General features: G+C 36.9%; 2 protein-coding genes and 1 pseudogene across 3 annotated transcripts in view; 2 read left to right on the plus strand and 1 right to left on the minus strand.

The window, feature by feature from the left end:
- LOC144645097 (adhesion G protein-coupled receptor B2-like) overlaps positions 1-1,982 on the plus strand; it is a 99,481-nt pseudogene extending 97,499 nt beyond the window's left edge. The window contains exon 19 of the transcript XR_013569225.1: positions 85-1,982. The product of XR_013569225.1 is annotated as an adhesion G protein-coupled receptor B2-like (transcript). The remainder of the gene's footprint in view (positions 1-84) is intronic.
- On the minus strand, positions 1,830-7,791 carry LOC144645205 (proteasome subunit beta type-2-like). Its single transcript, XM_078504699.1, has 7 exons — positions 7,650-7,791; positions 6,722-6,844; positions 5,539-5,609; positions 5,325-5,417; positions 4,662-4,731; positions 3,567-3,616; positions 1,830-2,109 (listed from the first exon to the last, which is right to left on the minus strand). The coding sequence occupies exons 1-7, from the start codon at positions 7,738-7,740 to the stop codon at positions 2,014-2,016; spliced, it is 594 nt and encodes a 197-aa protein (XP_078360825.1). The 5' UTR covers positions 7,741-7,791; the 3' UTR covers positions 1,830-2,013.
- Positions 7,792-7,852: 61 nt separating this feature from the next.
- LOC144645145 (alpha-1,3-mannosyl-glycoprotein 2-beta-N-acetylglucosaminyltransferase-like) lies at positions 7,853-9,472 on the plus strand. The gene has a single exon (XM_078504625.1). It carries the CDS (start codon positions 7,944-7,946, stop codon positions 9,171-9,173), a length of 1,230 nt encoding a protein of 409 aa, XP_078360751.1. The 5' UTR covers positions 7,853-7,943; the 3' UTR covers positions 9,174-9,472.
- The last annotated feature ends 3,724 nt before the right edge of the window (positions 9,473-13,196 follow it).

A 13,196-nucleotide genomic window follows, 5' to 3' on the forward strand; every position in this document is an offset into this window, starting at 1 on the left:
TCCTCCATATCTTATTAGCGTAAATCATTGTGCCTTTTGAATAATTGTAAATATGTTAATATTTCACTTACATTCTTCACACAGTTTGAGGCAACAAGTACGCAAGAGGATTCACATAGGGGGCTAAAAAGGTGCAAAGTCTGATGGCCCCGGACGAATCCGAGAACTGAAATGATGTCTTTGACAATGTTCAGTGAGGATCTTGAATTAGTGTAATGCAAACCTTACAGTATTTACAAAAGCTATTTATAGACATTGTACGTAATTAGCAAGAAAGATCACATTAGCCTATGAGGTCAGCTAGCCAACGAGAGCTGTTTATCGTTTATGAATATCAGATGATAAAATTCAGTAAAAACCCCCACTAGAGGGTCTGAACGGGGTTAAACTAATAGTATAGTTTTATTATACAAAAGTATCCGTGTGTAAGTGAGTGTGTATAGATCAACAATTAATACTTTGCATGTACTAAAACCCGAAACAACGGAAACGAAACCACCGAAACGAAACCACCGAAACCACCGAAACGAGCGAAACGAAACCGTTGAAACGGCCGAAACGAGCGAAACGAAACTGAATCACCGAAACAAACAAAACCCATTACAATAATTGAGAGCTAACCGTAAACAGGCTAACCGGAGTGCATAGTAGGCTAACCTAAGTGAAAAGTAGGCTAACCGGAGTGTGTAGTAGGCTAACAGGAGTGTATAGTAGGCTAACCGGAGCGAATGGTAGGCTAACCGGAGTGTATAGTAGGCTAAACTGAGTGCATAGTACGGTAAGTGGCGAAAATATTGAAGTTGTGCTTGTTTCGGTAATTTTGTTTCGTTTCGGTTGTTTCGGTGGTTTCATTTCGTTGTTTCGGGTTTTAGTACATGCCCTTTGTAAGTACATTGTAAGTAAGAGGGTCTGAATGGGGTTTAGTGTTTAGTGTTATTTGCCCATAATTTTTAGTGTTTGCTGTTACCTTGGCCAATTTTGAAATTTTTACTGTTTCTGGAAAAAATAGTGTTAAGTGTTTGGAGGGTTTTTAAAGAAAATTTTTAGCATTGTATATTCTTATCTGCTCATCAAAAATCGGATAAAATCACTCATGAACTTAGAGAAAATTTTCGGATTTCTCCTCGGAAATCTTCGGTAGTGTTCGGGAATATTCGGTAGTCTTCAGAATCTTCCGAACTGATCGGTAAACGTCGGAAAATGGCCGAAAACTTCTTTAAATAATAAACAAATTAATGTTGGCCCTTTTCGACTGGATAAAATTTACTGTTGCAGTGAATTTTTTAATGTTACAGAGCCGAAAAATTAAGTGTTTAGTGTTATCGAGGTACCCCCATTCAGTCCCTCTAAGTAAGTGCATTGTGTGATACTGTTTTAATGGTAAGATATGTAAGTAATGTTAGTACTTGTTAGTAACTGTAGTATTGTAAGTAGTATTGATATTGCGTTATAATTGGATATATCTTATATGAAGTGCCATATTATATTGTATATAGCTGTAGCATTTGTAACCAATGTAAGTTGCCGTAGTATTGTAACATAAATAAATCAAAGTAGTGTGCGCTATTCAAAGCAGTAGTAGTCTCAAGTATTGTAAGTATTTGTATTATACAGATAGTCAGGGTTTTTTTTTTCTTTTCTTTTTTTTGTCGTTAGTATCGTTAGTTTAATTGTAAGTATAATGTAAGTAGGAAAGTACTCTGAGTTTTGTTTGCTTTGTAATTGTAACTTTTTTCTTTTATCGTATCTGGTGTTATGCAAATAAATAAATAAATAAATAAATAAAAATGAAAAGCAACAGGCCCTAAGTTAAACACGAAGCCGCAACATGGAGGTGTTAACTTTTATTACGACCACATAACAGTACAAAATGGACAAACTTCACAGCTAAGTTTTCATAGCTACAGTTTCCTGAAAACAGCATACTTTCAAAACATAACTTATGCAAGGGTGGCTTCAAAACATCTTGTTAGCATTTCAGTGAGCATTTTGTTGTTGATGTTGTTTCGTTTCTCAACTTTGTGAGGGAATAGATACATCGTGGATGCCATCTTTGTCGATTACTCTGACAAAGAAATCTGGAAGACGAACAAGAAACCTCTTTTGTACCTAAAAAAGACACAAAAATATCACTGGCAAAGACTTCTGTGGTCTTGTCACCTTTTACTTTTTACCTGGGTTTTGCTTGGTGGTCTAAGTTAGCGACAAGGGATCCAAATCCACTAGCAAATATGGACCTAAGGGATCCATATGTACCGGAAATTTCGACCGGAAGGTCCATATCCACCAGCAGATTTTGACCAGGGGGTCCATATCTGCCAGCAGATTTGGGCCGAGGAGTCCAAATTCACTAGGACACCAGTTAAAGAATCTTGGACCTCAACTCTTCGTTCCTTACTGTTCAAGCTTGAAAAAACGAGCAACTTTCGAAAGTTCTGATACAGGATCGACTTTCGTCTTATAATCTACGTGATGCCACCCTAAAGTTATCCTTAGCGAAACCAAGAACAGAATGCCTAAAGCGAAGCATTAGCTACAACGGTGTCTCACTATGGAATTAATAGGTGGTTTTCTGCATCAAACTCCCACACGGCAAATATGTAAACCAGTATTTAGAAATTTAATTTTAATTTTATATTTCTAATGTACATTAGTAGAAACTCAGCTGTGTTCTAATGGAAATCCGCGAATCTGATTGGTTCTCCCACTGATTTCTATTCGCCGATAGAAAACAGTCGCGCGCTCGCGTAGCTCTTTAAGCGGTAAATTTTCTTGATTTTTGTCTTCAAAGTGCACAATATTGTAGGTTTTGGACTGCAATCCTTTAGAGTTTCTACTAAAACAATTAGACTACTCGCCCTCGTTTTCTATGAGCGATAGTCAACTCGGCTGCGCCTCGTTGACTATTTCCTCATAGAAAACTTGGGCTCGTAGTCTAATTGTTAATTACATGATAATTTAACCGTGGTAAAATAAGGATTTCATTCATTCAATAAAAATGGCCAGCAGTAAAACACCATTAAGTCATGCTTTTTACAGTTAGGCAAGTGCAATTCAACCAGAAGTCCAATATTTTTTGGACTTCCAATCAGAACTTTCCAGGGTCGCTCGTTTCCCAACCGCTGCTCAAAAGGAACAAAGACTATATGGGTACAAGGTTGCCGGTTGAGAAAAAGTTGTCTGTCCTTGAACATGTCAGCAATTCATTCAGAGTGCACAATTCAAAACAATCACCAAGACATTTTTACAACTCTCCAATGTAATCAAACACAATCAAAGTAGTATGATAATAATAATTGACTATGTTAGCTGGACAGAAGAACATTTGCTCTGTTATATGTTTCTCTGGATTTCGTTGGTGGCTTAACAGCCAATTACATGGTCAACATAAAATTGTCAACAAAAGCTGACTTTCATGGTATATCAGGACAACATCTCCAAAATGGTGATTCTTTTTGACAATATTCCCACTTATATGCCCTTATGCTTATTATAGTAAGCGGAATTTTACAGTATTTTGACATGGTATGGAGATATTAATTGTTAATTACTCAAGGTTGAATTACCTCTTCAATGCATTTCTTAAGAAGTTCTGATGCGTCTTCACGTGTCAAGCCTGGTTAAAAATAACAAATAAAAATATTTAAAAACTTTATTGATCATAAAAGTATGGGTGTACTGTTTGTATCTGGTTCTCAATTGTCTTGTTTGTGAAGCCTACTTAAGTTGATTGGCTGTCAACTATAACCCCAAAATTCCCATGATGATAAAACTGGCCAGTCCCCTTCTGAACTGACTAGCTCAGCCAGTCAGATCAGATCAAAATTATTGTCAATGATAAGAGACCTTTGCTGTATTGCTTATTAGTTTGTGTGAGGCCATTTATTACTAAAATAAACAACTTGAGATGGCATGGTTAGAACATGAACAATATTGAATCGCATTCACCAAGGGGGTGGGAAACTCCCTTAAGTGCACTGTCCAGGGAGGCTCTGCCTGATAGAGCTACCTTTTTCAGCCTGTAGGTATATAAAAGGGTAGGGAATTTTGTGTTGACGTATACAAAAGGGTAGGGAAACTGTTAAATATACAAATTTAAAAGGGTTTTCAAAATGTCTTGAACAGACCTACCACAAGGTCAATTTGTCTAAGTATTTTAAGGGTTTAAAATTTAAAAGGGTTTTCAAAATGTCTTGAACAGACCTACCACAAGGTCAATTTGTCTGAGTATTTTAAGGGTTTATTCAAGTGAAAATTAAGAAAAAAGATGCAATCTGTTCTGTTGGTACATGAAAGGGGTGCCATAAGTCCTTTCCTGTCAAAATAGTATATGAAAGGAATGACAGTTATTGAGGCAAAACTGTTGCCTCTATTCCAAAAAAAGCAATTAAACTTGTTTTGCTATGGGAGGTTTTGCATGAGGCCTTACTTTATAGTAGCGGCAAATGTCAACAGAGTAAGAAATTGTGTTACATAAGTAGTGTAAGTAATACCTACTTGCAATATTTATCACTGTAAGTAGTGTCTTAAGAGTGTCTATGTGTTACAATAAAAATAAAAGTAAACTAGTATATGGTCTATTGATGCAAGTCCTGCCTCTTTCTTTGGTTGCTGTAGATTTAACGCCAAGCTCAGTAAGGTAGACTAAACCATTAGCATACCTGGTTTATAATAACGATCCATTATACTCAGAGAAAAAAATGATCCATAACCATGTGCCGCAAATGGTACCTGTTAAAAAAAGCAACAAAACAAGGTGTTATGGTAGATTTAAAAAAATAGCAGAATAAACTTTCATTGTCAATGATACACAACTGCAGAAATCATAACACCCCCGAAAATGTTTTCCAGATCACCATCAATGGAAGTTTGAAGGGGTTTCAGACAATGTTTTGCACAAGCGATCACGAAGTTTAACTGGCGATAAATAAATGTAGCAGAATGCAGAAGAAAAGGAATGTGGTTAAACGCAGTTCAGGATTAAATTTAAGCAATAAATGACAAACCAAATAATGCCTGTGAAGACTTTTCCACTTGACTCTGAAGATAACTTCTGTTCAGGTTGTCAAAATATCAGTAATCAACAGCAATTCTTTTCAGAGCTACTCCCACCTAGACGATCACACTATACAAGCTAGCGACTTCTATGGTTGGGAATCAGACAGATATTGTATTTCGCATCATGTGTGTCTAACAGAAGTTACTGTTAAATGCACAGAGAAAAAAAAAACAACCAACCAACCATTCAGTTGCCACAAAATACAGAGTACATGTAAATATAACAGTGAATAAAATAATTTACCGGTAACAATGATTCAACTTACTTTTTGAAGTGAAGCTAGCCAATCCATATAGTAAAGTTCTGGACCACTTGAATCATCATGACCAGCTATCAGCATATTGACTTGGTACGCAGACTAGAAACATTTAATAAGATTAATTACATGTATCCTCAATAATGTTTCAAGATAGGTTTTTTGTGACTTTGAAAGTAATTATTGAATTCTCTGAAAATGGATTACATCAATTTGTACTCACTGAACTTCGTAGGGCATCAGCCAAGTTACGTCTTGTGAAATTAGCTGCAGCATGAGGGGTAAGTTCATATCCTAACAGCGTTGAAAAAGTGATGTTAATAAAATGATACCAATAAGACACTGATGTAGGCAAACCTCCAGAATAGGCTACCTCTCTATTACAGCAACCTCTTAATTAGGTCACTTTTTGACCTGAGTGTCGATCTATGTCTGTTATTACAACCTTCTCAGAACAGAAACTTCTTCACTATGGCAACTGCTAGCAAAATGGGTCCCTAACAACTATATACAACTTTCAAACCATGTTATCATTTAATAGTAACTTGGGTCTATTTGTTATCTTTTGGTGCCACATCACAGAATTTCACCCTCACAACAAGCCCATGTCTACAACGTTCACGCATTTATTGCTAAAATAAATAAATAATAAAAATAATAAATACTTTATTGCAGAAATAACACCACTAAAAGATGCTTGAGGAATACCGTATTTTCTCGATTAGACGCCCCTGACATTTATTTCAAACTTATCCTGGTGGACCCGGGTGTTTATTTGACTTCTGTAGTTTATTCGAGCCCGATTTTCATTAAGCAATGGTTTCTATTCGATATTTTTGACAAAAATGTATCAGGCTAATAAAAACCTACATGTACAGCTTAATATACCTTAAATTAATACCTGAGGGGCCTATTTTCTACTTTGTCTTGGAGACCCGGCCTTTATTCGATACCCAGCGTTTAATCGAGAAAATACGGTGTCTAACTTCACTTTGACCAAGCGGAACAACAGATGATACACTTTAAGGAGCGATTTCCTTGGATTTTATAGACGATGTTGAATTCGAATTAGTGTTGACCCGTATGATTTATTCTAGAAGCTGTTACAGTGTGCATGAGCATAACCGTGAAATCCTCGCTTTTTTAATTAATAATGGTGACAGTCACACAGCCCCGAGACAGCCAATTTCATTAAAAAACATAATTCAATCTGTCCTCTGGGTGACCACTGTAGAGAGATGTAAGGAATTTCCTATATATATATATTTTTTTTTTGGGGGGGGGGGATAAAAAAATTTCCTTTAGTAATAATGTTTGGGTGCGTTAGGTATTCTTGAGAGAGGAGGGGGAGGGGGTACAATGTATGTCAACCTCCCAGTCCCAGATATGTAAGATGCAGGACCTACCATTTTTCATTTTGTAAAGCTGTATATTTTTTTCCATGTACTCAGCAAACTGGACTGTGTCTCCTGCTTCTCCCGTCACTAACATTAGCAACTTACTACTCAGCTTGAACATTTTGTCTTGGTCTGAAGAAGGTATAGAAAGATATTTAGAGTTAGGGTTAGTCTTATTTTATTTTCCAAATCACTACAAGTTAAGTGGAACCCTACTTTATGGACACCCACTTAATATAGATATCCCCTTACTATGGACAGATTTGTTTGCCCCAACCAAAATACATTATATTTTATCTTGCGATGACCTGCTTAATACAGACAGCAGATAATATGGACAACAACACTTTTCTGTGACCCAAGTGACACACTCTTATACAAAGTTAACCTTGCTTTATGGAAACTGGTTATCTCTGCACTATATATTTTTATTTGTCATCATTATGTGCTATTGTTTGCATGTCCCTTTGGCGTCCTTCTTAAATGGGTTCCACTGTAATGAAAGACATATAGTTTTTGATTTAATATTTAGGTTGCATGCTTTCAACATCATAATATTTGGAAGCAATACAATCCCAATTTATTCAATTATTATAATTAAGCTTCAGTCAAAGAGTAAGTTAAACTAATTAACTAAAGCTGATAAAATTATTTAGGCTCACTATCCCAGAACTGACTTTTCTAAAGGGAAAATACTCTAATACTTTTCTTCAGTTCATGTCATAATTCCTTAGCTTTCTTTCAAAAATTCCAAAGAAGCAACAACTAAGCAGAAAGCTTTATGAATTCAAAAGCGACAAACATCACAGAACAAAAGTACTGAGTCATGCAGGGTGCCTGGCCTCATGGCAGCCTTGCTGTCAAAACCGCTTATAGATTAAAAACAGAGATTGAAGCGATCTTTCTGTGAATATAATAGAACACGAGAGAGCCTTACCATCTTTCATGCGTATTATACTTCTCCCACTTGCAGAATCACTCGCTACTAAGACGAAATCGGGCCCTTGAATTCCTATCAAACACTCCATTTTGTTCAAAATCCTAAGATAACTTAGCGACCGCGCTAAGAAAGTCAGGCTCCTGTATTCAGCGGATTTCCCATCACAAGTATGCGTCATGGTCATGTCATTTGAGATTTGAGCAGAAAAACAAAATGGTGGACGGAACGGACTTGGTATTTTTGTTAGTATAAAGATCGAAGCAAAGCTGGTTTTGAATTTTTATTGGTGTTATGAAGACCATAAAAATCAACCGCAAAGTTTGCTTTGTAGCCTTGTTTGCTTGCGTTGTTATTGCAATTTTGTGGTTGAAATCTCGCCATGTTGCACCTGCACAAGTACATGAAAGGTTCGTTTCATCTAGCTTCCGCGATCGTCACGACTCTTTGAATGATAACAAGGAAAGAGAAAACTCACTGAATACTCAGCAGAATACTGAAGAAATAGTTTCAGCTGTTCTTGTCATCGCTTGTAACAGACCTGAGGTAGAGAGATGCCTCGACAGTTTACTGAAATATCGCCCTTCGGAAAAGAAGTTTCCAATAATTGTCAGCCAAGATTGTGGGCACATGGAAACAGCTCGAGTCATCGCCAATTACGAGGACAAGCTTATGTATATAAAACATCCTGATTTAACCGACATCTCCGTGCCTGGAGGAATGGACCATTTAAAAGGATATTACAAACTATCAAGACATTTTCAATGGGCTTTGTCACAGGTTTTTGATGTGATGCATCAAGATACTGTCATTATAGTTGAAGACGACCTAGAGGTGGCTCCTGATTTCTTTGAATACTTTGAAGCTACTAAAGTGCTGCTTGAAAAAGACCCCACTCTTTGGTGTGTGTCGGCATGGAATGATAATGGCAAAGCAGGAAAAGTAAGGGGGAATGATTTGCTTTATCGCAGTGATTTCTTCCCAGGACTAGGGTGGATGCTGAGGAAGTCTGTTTGGGATGAACTTGCTCCAAAGTGGCCTGCGGCATACTGGGATGATTGGATGCGACATCCAGCTCAAAGACGTGAACGTGCCTGCATTCGACCAGAAATTCCACGTGTGGTGACATTTGGAAAAATAGGTGTCAGCCGGGGGCAGTTCTTTGATGAACATCTCAAATACATCAAGTTAAATGACCAGTTGTATCCTTTTACAAAAAGGAATTTGACATTTCTTCTCAAGGAGGAATACGATCCAAGATTTATTAATACTGTGTACAAATCGCCATTGGTTTCATTTGACTACTTTCATTCAGGTCAGGTGATACCGGCCCCATCTGTAAGAGTCCAGTATGAATCGGATGAGGCATTTAAGTCTTTGGCAAACCAGCTGGGAATCATGAGCGACATAAAAGCTGGAGTTCCAAGAATGGCTTATAGGGGTGTTGTCAGCTTTATGTACAAGAACTTGAGGGTTTATTTGGCACCACCCAGGAACTGGAGGGGGTATGAATTCCATGAGTAATGCAAACAAATAGGGCATTGCCCTTTATATTTCAAACACAAGAGGGATTTATCACACTTCCAACACCTTGGAGATGAGATGAGACACTGGTTGAGTATTCGGATATATTACTTACAAGGCTCAAGATCACATGTTACAATTTTCTGTGAGCCCCCTCTTAAGCCCTTGGTCATTCATTTTGGTGTTTTTTGGCATTTTTGATGTTCAAATTAATGTTCAAATGTCACATATGATGGTTGTGCATTGTAACAAACAGACTTTGGCTCTGATCTCTTCCTAAAAAATTTTTTTATACATTTTTTTAAACAAAAAAAAAACAGCAAATACATACTATACCTGCCAACTTTTTCTGCGTTAAAGGCGTGAGATTTTTATCCTAAGAGTGCTACGATTTCCGGAGATGACACGACCATTTCCGAAGATTTCTGAAGATTTCCGAAGTATTCCGAACTGACATTGGAACTGTATCCCGAACACAGTCCCAAGACTTGTTTTGCTAAACACGAGTACACGACCACATTCTCAAAGCTTTTCTTATCAAAACTCTAACATTTCAGGGAAAATATCGTCATAAACTCAGTTTACATGGAGTTTTCGTTTCTCACATTGGTTTGAGTTCACATATTTTTGGAAAGTGTGCCATTTATGGTTGTAATAACTTACAGTTTTCGACTAGGCATGAGAAATTGGTTCGTAAGCGTGAGTTGGCATGAGATTGAAGTTTTCAACTCGCAGGCGTGAGACTCACGCCTTGGTATTCATTTTGGCTTTTTTTGGCATTTTTTTTTAAAATTAATTAAATAAATTTAAAAACCCCTCAGGTATAACATACTATATTGCAAACATTTCATCGGCTACATTTTAGCTGTCCCATTGCATCGCTACACATTGGTGACATGTAAGTATTATAGTTTAAGTCATCAAAATGTCGTGCAAGAAAAACTGTTTACATAGCCATAGTTTGACTATATACAACAGATATAAGAAAGAGATCAAGCCACTAAAAGTAGAGTAAATTATTTTATGAATAAATTTAGTGTCATAGAAATAAAATAACATTTATATATTCCTTCCAATAAAGTAAAGTCATAATATAAACAATTAGTCTACATGTATTAACATAATATTTGCCAAAATGTATTGTGGTATAAAGGGCTTAAAATTTGACTTTAAAAATATATTAAAACCAAACGTTTTTAGAGTCATCTTCAGGGCATTTTTAAGCCTTTTTACCACAATAAAACTATAAATAAAAAATGTATCATTTTATTAGGCAAATATGCCTTTTAATAAAATTATTGTACAGTGATTCTTAAAACCTGTGAAACTTGTTAGGTTCTGGCTATAAATTAAGCACTCGACGTATATTTTTTCATGTTATTTTTTTGTAAGCTTCATGCGATGCCATTTTAATCTTACATTCTCAAAATAAAAAAGTTACCATCGTCCATGCCTTCTGACGTGAATCAACACTAGTTGTTTATGGTATGCATTATGTCCCCCAAATTTTCATTGAAGTCCATAGGCAGGGGGACAGGGGGTTGCCCCCCCCCAAAAAAAAAAAATTGAGGGGCTTAGCCCTCCACATTCCAGCATAAAATTAGTTTTTCAATATATTCAGTCTCGTGATCTTTTCCCTGTTTCATCAGGATCGTGCTTGGTGAAATAATATGGTATAGGACTTTCAATGAAACATCTCTCCGAAAAACGATACTAGGAGAGGTCCACAAGCTGTTAGGATTGTATTTGACATTGCCTGTGGTATTGGCGACTTCAAAGTGTACATTTTCTGCCTTCCAATGACTAAAAAACTTCCCAAAAAGCACCACAAAGTAGGATCGTCTTAACTGTCTTAGTTTTGCATTTTTACAAATTGATTACGGACACACCAGAAGCTGTCAAGATAATTTGCAAAGAGGTCAACTACACAAAAGACATTTTGGAAAATATAAGTAGGAGTATGCGCCTCCCCCCTGGGGGGATGCCACTTGGTTTGGTGTATGATGAGCACCCCCCCCCCTCCCCCCGTTTCAAAACGCTCCACTGCCTCTGAACTGTTTGGAATTGCCGTGATAAAACACTGTCTCAAGTATTTGTTATATCAATCTTCTCAATCAAAATTAAAACAGAAGTGAAGAAAAAAAATTGTAAAAATCTATACTAAGTAAGATCACATATAGGCCTAGACAGATTGTGCTCGCAAAATCATGAAAAGTTGCTCTTTTTAAAGCCAAAAAGTTGCTAAAATGTTGCCCAAAAACCCAAAAAGTTGCTACTTAAACTTCAAAAGTTGCTACTTTAATATATCAATATTTCATACAAATATTATTGAATATCATCAATCATTGTTCCTTTTGGATAACTGGAACTTAAGCAAAGTTCAATATATTAATCTGAAGTGTATATCTTGGGCACATGTATATTATAAAAGGTTTGCACAGTTGCTGAACAAAACTTAATATATTAAATGCTCTTGCATCTTATTGAGCAATGTCAATGTCGACGCTGGGCAACCAGGCCAAGAAAGCCTGGGTGACCAGGCAGTGGCAGTGAACCGAAAATAACTGGGGACGAGGTGGGCTTATGATTAAGGATGGGCCGATACAGGTTTTTCAAAACGATACGATATCGATACGATATTTGCCTTTTTTCTCGATATCGATATCGATATTATGACGTAATTTCCGTCCTGACGTCATTGGTTTGTCACGTGACCATACAAAGGACAGACCTGGCGTTATAAATGTTAGCCAAGAATGTTGCATCAGCAATGTGTGGACATCAAGTCAAGGCAAGAAAAATTCAAATATTGACAAGAACATCAATATTTCTTTGAGCAAAATCGCATTTTCAAACCTCACGTGCTGACCAGAAGACCGCAGGCTCAGGTCACGTGTGCAGTATCGAAAACGTATCGAAAGTGCGATATCGATACTTTTCAAAATTGTCAAAATATCGGTGTATCGAATATTTGGTATCGAGTATCGGCCCATCCTTACTTATGATGTCCTCTCAACACGGAAAGCATTACCAAGCATTGCTTCTGACCATGTGAGATTTCTTGTTTTTTCATACATGAAGTAAACATCACACTTAACCTTTTTTTTAAGTTAAAAAAAAGTTGACACCAAGAAAAATCGAACCCGGGTCGTCGGTTTACCAAGCGGGATTCATTCCCACTATGCCACTGGCGACCAGCTGCCAGGACCGTAATTTTTTTGGATAGAAATCCCAACCCCCTTATAAGAGCTAACCGCAAGCAATCTAATGTGGTGTAATATGTCATCAGCTGTCTCCACATGGTCTGAAGCAATGCTTCGAAGTGATTTCCTCTCAACACCTCCTCAACACCCGTTCCCTGCTACTATGCAAAGTACAGTATTAATGTTTTTACAGAAATAGATGTTTCCTTTTCAAAATTTTAACCACATGTTAATTTTTGTGATTCTTATTAGGCATATCAATACAAAGTTGCTCAAAAGTTGCTCAGAAAGCCAAAAGTTGCTCAAGGTTGCTAAAATTGGAAAAAGTTGCTCCAAACGCCAAAAGTTGCTCAAAAGTTGCCGAGCACAATCTGTCTGGGCCTAATCACATATCCAAACCCTGGTTAGGATTGTTTTGTCTTGACTTGATGAATTGTTAATGATATTGAGAATTAAGCTTCCACACTATCTGATAGAAAGAACAAACTTTGAAGTCAAAAGGCCAAAGTTTGAAAATTTCTTCTCCTGATGGGGAAAAAATATCTTCCCCCCCCCCCCTCCCACCCCCTCCAATTTAGTGCAGCAAGAAATGGCCCACATTCACTGTCCGATTTGGCCCCAACTCTCCCTACCCGCTCCCCAAATCAGTTAAATAAGAGTAAATTTTATTGGAAAAAATCATTTTAAACTTGAATTGGTATAATTTTTTGGATAATTAGATTTTTGCGGACAATTTTGTTGGAAATACACATTGTAACTCCATTTGTGAAGGACTGGTAAGGAGTGAGGTCAAAGAACACTAGTTGCTAGGAGACATGAT

This window comes from Oculina patagonica, chromosome 3 (assembly GCF_052425735.1).
Source record: "Oculina patagonica isolate OP01 chromosome 3, crgOcupat, whole genome shotgun sequence".
NCBI classification, from domain to species: Eukaryota; Metazoa; Cnidaria; class Anthozoa; order Scleractinia; family Oculinidae; genus Oculina; species Oculina patagonica.

Excerpts from the sequence above, each read along its gene's own strand:
- LOC144645205 (XM_078504699.1), bottom strand. The coding sequence starts at position 7,740 with ATGGAGTGTTTGATAGGAATTCAAGGGCCCGATTTCGTCTTAGTAGCG. Across the intron at positions 4,732-5,324 it reads GGCTAGCTTCACTTCAAAAA|GTACCATTTGCGGCACATGG; the intron begins GTAAGTTGAATC and ends TTTTTTTAACAG. Across the intron at positions 3,617-4,661 it reads GGATCGTTATTATAAACCAG|GCTTGACACGTGAAGACGCA; the intron begins GTATGCTAATGG and ends ATTTTTAACCAG.
- LOC144645145 (XM_078504625.1), top strand. The coding sequence starts at position 7,944 with ATGAAGACCATAAAAATCAACCGCAAAGTTTGCTTTGTAGCCTTGTTT.